An 11218-nucleotide genomic window follows, 5' to 3' on the forward strand; every position below is an offset into this window, starting at 1 on the left:
TACATTAAAAGTACAGTGAAATATCCCAGACAACATTCCTACGTTGGGCCAACGTTGGTTCAACGTAGTCATTTACGTTAGTCCAACGTAGGGTACCTAACGTTGGCCCAACGGAGGAAAACATTAATTGGCCCAACATAAGCCCAACGTTAACCCAACAATAAGGTCAGACGATTGCATTCCCTAAGATATTAGAACATAATTTTATTATGTATTGCCTGGTCATGTCGCAGAGTGCTGATGCTGTGCACTCCTTCAGAGTAAGCGCTCAAATTTCCCTTCAGTTTATCATATACATTCTTTACAGTAAGAATATACCAATGACAAGCTGATTGTAGTTCACAAGATTCTAACTACCTAGGGTGGTTTTTAACGTCCTTGACTACCCTGTCGGGTCTCGCACGGACAGATATTCACAAGATTAAAACAAGAAAATATATTATAACATTAGCATATACTACGAGCATTGGTATACTAAGTATTGTAAATTTGCAATTTATTTTGCATTGAATAGACAAATGGTAATACCTATCACTGTATTGTGTTTATGATGAATTTACATTGAAAAATGTATACATTTGTTCAAAATTAAAGACAACTTTTGTAATGTAAAAGGTGTATGATGCTCTCAGTTACAGAACTGCATAGGGGGAAGATAATTATGTACACTATTGTTATCACAAATTAGATTTGGTTATTAAAATTAAACTTTTTTGTGTTATTAAGTTCTTAATATTAAACGCGCATACTTGTTGCATGCACATTAACCATGCAGAAAAACAAGAAGTGAAATTGTATTAATATGTATATATATATAGAAAGGTCTGAAAAATTCCCAACGATGTTAGAACTGTCATATTTGCGATGCAAATTTTTAGTCGTTCCCTCCGCGGGACTCGAACTCGTACCGCTGTGACATCTATGGCAACACCACCTGCACTAAGTCCAGCGCCCTAGACCACTCGGCCAGCTAGGCTATATAAAAATATAGCTTTCGCTGGCCGGGTCATTCCTCCTCGTAGGATTAATCTAGGGCTGTAACTTAGTACACGATGTATGGTAGTACATCATTTAGATGTTATTATGTAGGATAGAGGATCAAATGAATGATGCTTGTCACAACAAATCAATATTATACATACGTCTCAGAATGTGACGAATATCATCGCAGTTTAGATGCAACACAATTTTTGCTTTCAAACATCATGATTTGCTTGCTAGTTTTACTTTCTTGAGAGCGACATACATTTTAGCATCGAGAATAATAGTAAGTCTTTTTTAACATGTTTGTTACCAAAGTCGTTTCGACGTTGGTTTAATGTTGGTTCAGTGTTGGCTTTCTGTTGGCTCTGGGATGGACAGATGTAGAATAAGGCAAGCAATGTAATCATGGTTTTGATTTAAATATTAAAATTTAACCAAAGTCACATATAGATTCGCTTCTTAAACAAGTTATTAAAGAGAAACATAAAATGAAATGGTTGTTCTGAATATAGCAGGGCGAACGTTGGACCAACGTTGGGCCAACTTAGAACCTTTTTATGATATAAAAGTATTTAAAATTTCAAAAATATAGTATTTAACATTTGGTTGTCAAGTAAAAACCATTTTGGTAAGAAATAAATCAAGAAGAAATATTTCCATATTTACAGACTACTACATTGTTGCCTCACCAACGCCAACGAAAAGCCAACAAACCAACCATCAGCCAATGTTGGCCCAACGTAGGCATTCTGTCTGGAATAAAAACACTAAGAAGTTATACAAAGTTCCAATACTCGCATTGATTAATTATATGTAGGAGAAGCCAGCATATTATTCTACTTGTATGTCCAAAAGGAAGTTCCATTCCTATGACGCAAGTCAACATGTGTGGCCGTTTATGTTTTATATAAATTATGAACACTTAGTCGTTCACGATTAGGACTGTTATTTCTGCTATAAGTAAGTATGAAACGTGTATAATTTAATTTTATTTGCGGCAGGTTATCTTAATGATTAGTTCTCTTTGAGCAAGCCATGTTATTTTGTAAAACCTTGTCTGGGTTTCATAAAAATCTCAAATTGAGATTTAAAAATTTCCTCAAATCTCTAATTTCAAATAATTCGATTTGTCCAAATTTGAGGAAACTCTTGATTTGTAATTTCTTTTTATGAAACCGGGCACTGGCTTGGTATTATGATGTCATTAACGTAGATCGGTCTGCAATCCTTGATTCAAATCAATACCAAAAGAAATAATGCTTTGATTACGAATCATTGTATTTGATCTCTGAAACATTAGAAATTAAACGTTAAGGGTTTTTAGAAATAAATTTTGAACGGGTGAAACGATTTTCGGGTTATAAGTGTGTGAATTGCCGCAAACCAGGTTATTTCTTATAACTTATTCATTCCGCTTAACTTTTATAGATTGATTCTAAGCATGAAATTTTAAATAAAATCTATATTTATAAAATATTTCTATACTGAATTTGAACCTATTAAACCATGGCAGGTATTCGATAAAATGGTTTTCCTAATGCCATTGGGTGTGTTGCTGTTTCTTGCTTTCGGCACTGTAGACAGCACCAATTTAGCGCGATGGAAGTTTAATCAATGTGTGAAAGAAAGACCAACAGCTACCCCAGGTAAGTATGATATCAATAAAGCTAACACCTTAAGGGGATTTGTGGTCGAAACGAAAAATACATACATAATGCAATATTGATCATACAACATTTATGTTACAAAGTCAATTTAACAACAACAAAAAAAAAACAAACAAAAACAAAAACAAAAACCAAAAAAACCAAAAAAACCAAGAATTAAATATCGCATAATGTAGTTTGAAATTATCGAAAATCCAATGATTTAACGGAAACTGTTAACTAGGAAAACGGAATCGAAAGAGTCGCAAGCATCATAAGCAACAGGAGTATTGTTGCATATTTTATTAGAATCGCTTGACAAAATTATTCATGCACTTGAAACAAATATTTATAAAAATTCAAAAATTTTTAATCGGATATAATCACTTACAATTTTAAATCCACCAAATCTTGAATCAATACGACATTCAGTAGGAATTTGGACTCTTTTACTAAACGTTGGGTAGCCGGATTGAATATATGGTATTATGGCACACAAATGTAACGTAATGGAAAGCACACACATATTAAATCAAGACATAATTTGTTCTTGTTGTGTGTTGTTTGTTGGGGTTTAACATCCGAGCAGCAATATTTCAGCTATATTCAGACGATGAACATGAAATTGATGATAAAATGAACATAAAATGATGATGAAATGAAAAAGGGATGGGACACAAGGACAATGGGGGGGGGTCAACAAATTTTAATTGCCACTGGAAATACGGAGAGGTGGGTAGGGTCGGGCAATTTAGCCTCCTGTGGTGGAGCCCTATGGTTCCTACTCCGGGAGAATACCACAGTAGGGTTCTTTAACGTGCGAGGAACGTGGCATCTTTCCCAACATGGTGCACCACTATGGTTTGCGGTCAGGTTTTCCGTATTATAGCCTGACAACCCCAGCATGTAACACGCCAGGGGTACCCCATTCCACCACCTGGGTCACACAACCCAGTTGCTCTGTGGGCAGAGCGCCCTAGCCCCCTGGCTAGGGCTCTGAGCACTATTTAGTCGCCTTTTACGACAAGCTTAGCGCTTCTGCAGGGCTATTCTTTTGACACCCGGACCTGCACGGGACAATCAAGACATAAAAAGCACACATAGAAATGCAAAGTTTTTAAAGATCTAAACAAGATTTGTTTTTGCAAAAGACAATAAAAAACAAACAAACAAACAAACAAACAAACAAAAACAAAACAAACAAACGAAAAACCATTAAAGTCGATATTCAGGTGAGTTCAGGAATCATAAAGATTAGATGGAATCAATAGGTTATAGGCCTCATATCTGTATTACAAACATGAACACTGAACATACATCGAATCTTTTGGAGAAGTAGCAACCATGAAATTTCGATGGTTTCGTGATTTAGGGCTATAAGCTATGTCATAGAGAACGTTTGTATAGCTTTATTTTAAATATAATGAAGACACCAACCACTCTTTTGTTTTTCATATTTGTTTTTGTACTATCATCTTTGTGTTTGGTTTAAGTGGTGTCGGTGTGTTAAAGTTTATTCATCTATTTCTGCCATCATCTTTATTTCCATAGCATATGTTTATCTAGATCGGAACTGCATTTGTATACGTTGTTTGATATTTGTAAAGGGTTTATCTGGAAGATGAATGCATGATAGTTCTTCATTTACGTGTTACACATATTTTTTTTTATAGCTAATAGATCGAGAAAACCCATGAACGGTGCACTTTGTCCATAATCCAATAATTTCATTGGTTGTCGTTTCATTTTAATTTTTTTTTTGGTTTGTTTCTTTGAAATGTCTGTTAAAGTAGTTTTTTCTGAACATTTGTAATTGTTATTATGAGGTTAAATTGATTATAACAAACAAACAATCACGAAATAGATATACTTGTTAGTAATATTTTTCTAAAAGTTAAATGTTCATAACCCTTTCCTCATTAAAGTTAAATGTTCATCCCCATTTCCTCAATAGCGTTAAATGATCATCCCCATTTCCTCAAGCTCAGTTATACATCATTAGGAATGACAGATTCAGGAGAATTGGAACCTTCTTCCGTATTATATTTTTTCTATCTAAAAATCTGGAAACAAGGTCTATTGGTATATCATCGATTAGCTAGAAATGTTCGGTATATGGTCAAAAGCAAAGGCGTTGGTATATAGAGAAGTAATGTCACTGATTGATGAATTAGGCACTAATATGTTAATTGTTTTTGGATAATTTTGGGTAAGAATTTTCGTCCCCTCGGATAACGTTTGGTCGTAAGTTTCACATGACCCTGGAAATACCAATGGATTATTCCGTATGTGTTAGTCAAGTCATCCCTCCCGCTCCCAACACACAATGACCCCGGGTAATGAGACATCATAATAACATAAACACCGTCAAAGATGTTCCATAGAAACTTTAAATATACGTTCAATGTTTATTCATACCTTTTATTAATCTCTCTTACAAATCATTGTAAGCATTTCGTAGGAGTTTTGCCCCCCCATGTGCTTATAACGAATATAATATACAATTGTACATGTATATGCTTTTTGTATCAATGAACACATGGATAATTATTATGATGCATTATACCCTTTTGATTTTCAGCATGTAGAGAATACATTGATTCACAGCGGATGGCTTCCCTTCGCGTGTAAATTTGGAATCTGCGTTCCATTAATTGCATAAAGGAAGTCTACTTCTTTAGGGGCTTGTTATTTGATTCTGAGGAGGTCTGATAGTTTAAGATATAATACGGACAAATATTACTGTATAGTAGAATATATTTCTTTCCAAAATTTTCAGGCAAAGATGTTTATTTTACAGAACACTCCATATCAATTTGCCGTCCCCTTAGCTCAGTAATTAGTAGAGAGCCTACATTGCCAGAAACCCTGGTTCGATCCTCAAATGGCATTGTAAAATTTGTAAAGTGCATCATGCTCTACTGTTACGAACATACCAACCTCCGTATACTACCTATCAAATGTGTTTTATTTTTTCCGCTACTAGAGGCTAACATCTTTTCTAAAAATCACTCTGCTTGTTTAAATTTCTTAACAAATTTAATCAGTGTTTCACTTTGGTAAATGAGGCAAAGTATATACATTCCAAGAACTTTAAACCACAATGTCATTAGAAGAACTTAAATAAACATATATTTGCTATATATCAACAAACTTTTTTGGATCACTGAAAATCATGATTTGAATTTGATATCAGAATGTCACAAAATGAAACGTTTTGATAGTTTTTACAGTTATTTCCCTTAGCTTTTTGTGTACCTTTAAGTATTCATTCAAAATGTATCAGAATAAACAGGAAAATATCATTTTTTTAAATTTAAATATGAGGCAGTCCATTTAATATTTTATCAAGTTATGAAGCGCCTGATTTATTAAGAAACAAGCAATAGAATTAAAATCGGAATATATGATTGATTGATTATTGGGGTTTAATGCCCGAGCAGCAATATTTCAGCTATATTCAGGCGATGAACATGGAATGGAACGATGAAATGATCATGAAATGATGATAATAAAACGAAAAATGGTATGGGACACAAGGATAATAGGGTCTACAATTTTTTATTACCACAAGAAAAAGGGAGGAATGGGAAGGTTCGGGCAATTTAGCCTCCTTTGGCGGAGCGCAAAGATTCCTACTCCTATGGAATACCACAGCATGGTTCTCTAACAGGCGAGGAATGTGGCATATTTCCCAACACGGTGCACCACTATGGTTTTCCTTATTATAGCCTGATAACCCCAGCATGTAACACGCCAGGGGTACCCCATTCCACCACCTGGGGCACACAACCCAGTTGCTCTGTGGGCAGAGCGCCTAGGCCCCAGCAAGGTTTCTGAGCACTATTTAGTCGCCTTTTACGACAAGCTAAGCGCTGCTGCAGGCCTATTCTTTTGACACCCGGACCCGCACGAAGCGTGAAAGAATACAAGAAAATGCATATATATTTTAATTTGCGATGCACATTTGGTGGCTCCCTCACCGGGATTCGAACCCCTTCTCTCTGACATTTATGGCAACACCGCCTGCACTAAGTCCAATGCTCTAGAACACTCGGCGAAGTTGGCTATATAAAAATATAGATTTCGTTTACCGAGTGATACTTCCTCGTTTGTAAATCTAGAGCGCGAACATTAGCACATGATGTAACTGAATAGGACAACCTCTGATGGTATCGAGTAAGATAATAGATGATCTGTAACAGTATACCAAAACAGCCACATCAAGTAGTTTATAATACATATAAGAAGTCTCGGAATGATAATTTTAACACAAACGATTTAATGAATTGTACATAGAAACAATCAACCTTTGTAAGGTCCCTTTTTTAACCTTGCCATAGAATTTATTACATAGACTTTCATTCTTTTGACTTTTTTTTTGACCAAAGGATAACGTTTAGCTAATAGTTAGGAATTTTGTTACTACCCTTTGTTCACTGCAAAATTTTCTCAATTTGGTCTCTTAAGAATTTTGATTATGTTTCGTTCCAGAAATTGTCAGATATCAACTTGCGCGGGTACATTTCTTGTACATGAACTACATGGTCGATAATTTGACCCATGATAGTCTTCCCTAATTTTACATTTTCCGTCATCAGTTCTTATTTGCTTAAATCTTATTATTGTTTGCAGTAAATAACTTTCAGTAACATTAAATCCCTCAAACCATGATAACTGACATCATTTAAAACATGTACTGTATACTAGACTTTCTACTAATGATCATTTATACATTTGTTATTGTGTATTCTGATACGTGTGAATCAACTTTATTGTATACAATGTAATGTCTCTTTAGTCATAATGCTTTATCACTGTGTATCTTCCCATTTATCTTCTCTTTTCGTCTGACTACAGTTCGTGCTTACGACTTGATCTATATATTGTATATGCTAGTTGTTTGAGCAAACATAACTGTCTGAACTTTGAACAAATATGTAGAATGCTTTGTATTGGAAATAGTTAAAACCTTAAACTAAGAATAGTTATAATATAGTTCTTAATCAATGGCTTAGAAACAAATAAATATTACCGCATATTTCTTAAGGTTTATTATTAAATCAATGTCCTCTATTAGTGTAAACGAAATGTCCTTAATGGTTATTTCACCAATAACTTGCACTGTTTTTTTTTCAGCAATGTGTCCCAATATTACTGATCCAGCTAATGGTATGGCAAATATTCATGGAACTTGTATTGGTGACATCGTATCGTTCTCATGTGCTGAGAATTTTACTCTCTGTGGCGCAGAGAAAATAGTTTGTACATCTGACTTACAATGGAGCGATCCAGTACCTGTATGTAAGTACAGTAAGGTTTGACTTGTAAAATTATGTACACATTGTGCCTCAATAAGGGTTTTATGATTAAATTATATGCAATTGTGATAAATGACAAAACGAATTTCAAAATGTACTATTGTTATGCATATCACTATAACCAGAATATGTATGGCGTATATGTCAAAAAGACAACAAATCTACCGGGATAAAAATGTCAGCACAAGGCCACCTGTTGGTCTTTAATGAACGACGAATAAACCCACATACCCATGCAGCTGACAAAAAAAAAACATCATTATACACAGGTACATTGTACGGTGAAAGTGTTGTCCCTGTATACTCAAGTAATAAAAAAGGCGAAAACGAAACAAGACAAATATAGGCCTGACGTGATCACAAGCCTTCCCTTTTATATTTGACCACTGTGGAAAATATATATTACAAAATTAAACACAAAAAAATCGTTTCAAAAAGATTTGAATTCTCGCTTAACTCACAATAGCAGTAAAAATGCGCAGAACAATTGCTGAAATTACAAATACAAAAACTCAGTTTTAAATGCAATTTTCTAAAGGATTGTTTTTTCAATGACAGGTTTTTATCCAAATTTTACCGTTGAGTTGGTTTATGCGAATTCTTCATATCTCTTTTCAAAAGAGGGGAGTCTCAAAGAAGATGCTAGTGTGAGTCTATTAAACAAGTGTTTTCTTACCCTTTTTCTCTCTTTCCATGTGCGTTCATGTGTCATTTTATTATCAAGAGATGAGATAAATGGTACTTTCTATCTTCATTTTCACTATTCGCAAAACCGAATTGAATATAGTTTACTCTTGGATACTGGCATTAAAAGCTGTACATCATGATGAACACTCATTGCTGATCAATGAAACAGGCACTCTATCTCAATGTATACTAAAAACAGCAAAACTGAATGTTTAATACTTTAATTCATTCGATTCTTAAAGATTAAGTACGAAAATAAACCGGTTAGAATTCCAGTAAAAGACACTTCTCATAAAGTTATATTGTAGTTACTTTTAGTTCTCCTGGACGTTTAAGTCGCTTTAGTCTTTTTTGCATATAATCATGGGGTATATTTTATGTATGACTATCTACAATTTGAAAAGTGCATTACAATAAAGGTTGTTCATTGAAATCGAAAACCGAAATAGTTTTGAATAATCGGATGTCCCTATTTTATCATTACAAGGATGCCCCGCAAGTATTATATTTGTTTAAATGGACGATTTTTCCCCAAAAACGAAAACAGCTTTATTATAGGCGTCAATCGTAATATATCAGTCTTTGTAAGAATCATGCAATTCTGTAATATGATTGATTGAATGATCGTTGGGGTTTAACGACCGAGCAGCAATATTTCAGCTATATTCAGGGGATGAACATGAAATGGATGATGAAATGAACATGAAATGATGATGACGAAATGAAAAATGGATAGGACACACGAACGATAGGGTTGACAAATTTTGATTACCAGTAGAAAAAGGGGGATGGGTAGGGTCGGGCGATTTGGCCTCCTGTGGGTGAGCGCAAAGGTTCTTACTCCTATCGAATACCACGGCAGGGTTCTTTAACGTGCGAGGAACGTGGCATCTTTCCAAACACGGTGCACCACTATGGTTTTGCGGTCAGGTTTTCTGTATTATAGCCTGACAACCCCAGCATGTAACACGTCAGGGGTACCCCATTCCACCAAGTTATCTTCCTTAGAATTTTTGATTCTACAATACATTCTATATAATTCATTTTTTATGAACTATCGTACCGTGAAAATCTACATGTTATTTTCTGTTTACTATACGTTTTAAGCAAAATATCAAAAATATAAATATATTTAGGTTTTCCAATTTGAATGATTCTTAGCTGGAGTGCTACTTAACCTCATTTTTGGTCTCTTTAATGTATTGTAAAGCGCATATTACTTTATAGATCCAATGTGGTAATACAAATAAAAGCCTTGTCACCATCAACACCAAACAGGAGCAAGACTTCTTAAAATGTGTGGTATGGGCAATTGACCAGAAATGTAAGTTGTATTTTAGTGAAATCGTTTAAAATATTCAAAATCCATGTTTTCTTAAAGTTCTTGTGAGGACGGATATATATATATTTAATTTAGGTATTACGGGTATATATATATATATATATATATATATATATATATATATATATATATATATATATATATAAGTTCATTTCAATTTGAAGATTTATGTATGCATCTTAACAGCCACCAAGCACAGGAAAGTACCTATATTCTTTTAATAGAGTCACCTTTACGTGAAGTCATTTGAGTTTTTACTTTTAATTTTTTGTTTTTGTAGGCGGGGGGGGGGGGGCATAGCGCAGAAGTATTTACTTATCAGGTACCTAACCAAAGTTGTATATATATATAACGCCAATCTGCATTGGGCTCTTCAAAACCATACTTGTATAAAAAATTGAAAATCTTGTTTGAAGATTAATGGTAAGAAACCATCTCAAGAAAGCATCAATGCTTAATTTAATTTTTTGAATAGTCAACACAGACTGGTAAATATTCAAATTCAAATCGTTTCAAAAATAATAGTGACGAAAGTCTGAAATGAGAGAAAGTAAATAGTTACTTCTAGTTCTCTTGGACGTTTAAGTGGCTTTAGTTTTTTTCTAATAATCATGGGGACCTTATTTGTATGCACTGCGTATCATATCAGTTCCAGACGATCCTTTCCTTCTACAACCTGCTAATTTGCAAGTGCGTGTTGCCGTAGAGCTCGTTTGCCTTCCTGAAACATGAGCTATGATCGACATAAACTGTATTGACTAATTGATTTAATTTCAAATACTCAACCTAACTATCCATGGCTGACAGGACTTCAATTCCAAACAACTTCTGGAACTTGGGAATGGGATTCAGGAGAAAACTTCAATAAATCATTCTTCTATGGAGATGAAGCTACCAAAGCTGGACCAAGTGATTGTGCGGCAATGACAAGACTGCAACAATACGAGTGGACTATTTTGTATTGCGGTGATAGTGATGGTAGCTATATATGTGAAGTTGATATGGAGTAATAAATGCTTTCTCAGACTATGCATCATTAAAACATGTTAATTTTCTATTCTGCTACCCTTTTCGCTCACACGTTTGTCTGTGCTGAAATATGCAGGCTTCCTTGCTTAAAACTGAAAGATCAACAAAAGTCGTTGTTAAATCGAAATTATTTTAAGGATGATCTTGTATTATGTCATTAATCCAAAAACATATGAGGTGCTCAAGTGAACTTTTTAAACCGGTTTACA

The 11218-nt window shown here is 34.4% G+C and overlaps 1 protein-coding gene across 1 annotated transcript; it reads left to right on the forward strand.

Annotated features, from left to right (window-relative positions):
• The first annotated feature begins 2509 nt into the window (after positions 1 to 2509).
• On the forward strand, positions 2510 to 10990 carry LOC148598827 (perlucin-like protein). Its single transcript, XM_088560263.1, has 5 exons — positions 2510 to 2630; positions 7770 to 7934; positions 8510 to 8598; positions 9866 to 9977; positions 10788 to 10990. The coding sequence occupies exons 1-5, from the start codon at positions 2510 to 2512 to the stop codon at positions 10988 to 10990; spliced, it is 690 nt and encodes a 229-aa protein (XP_088416389.1).
• Positions 10991 to 11218: the final 228 nt, after the last annotated feature.

Source organism: Perna viridis, chromosome 14 (genome assembly GCF_037379345.1).
Source record: "Perna viridis isolate PV_CMFRI_1.1 ecotype Kerala chromosome 14, ASM3737934v1, whole genome shotgun sequence".
Taxonomy (NCBI): Eukaryota; Metazoa; Mollusca; class Bivalvia; order Mytilida; family Mytilidae; genus Perna; species Perna viridis.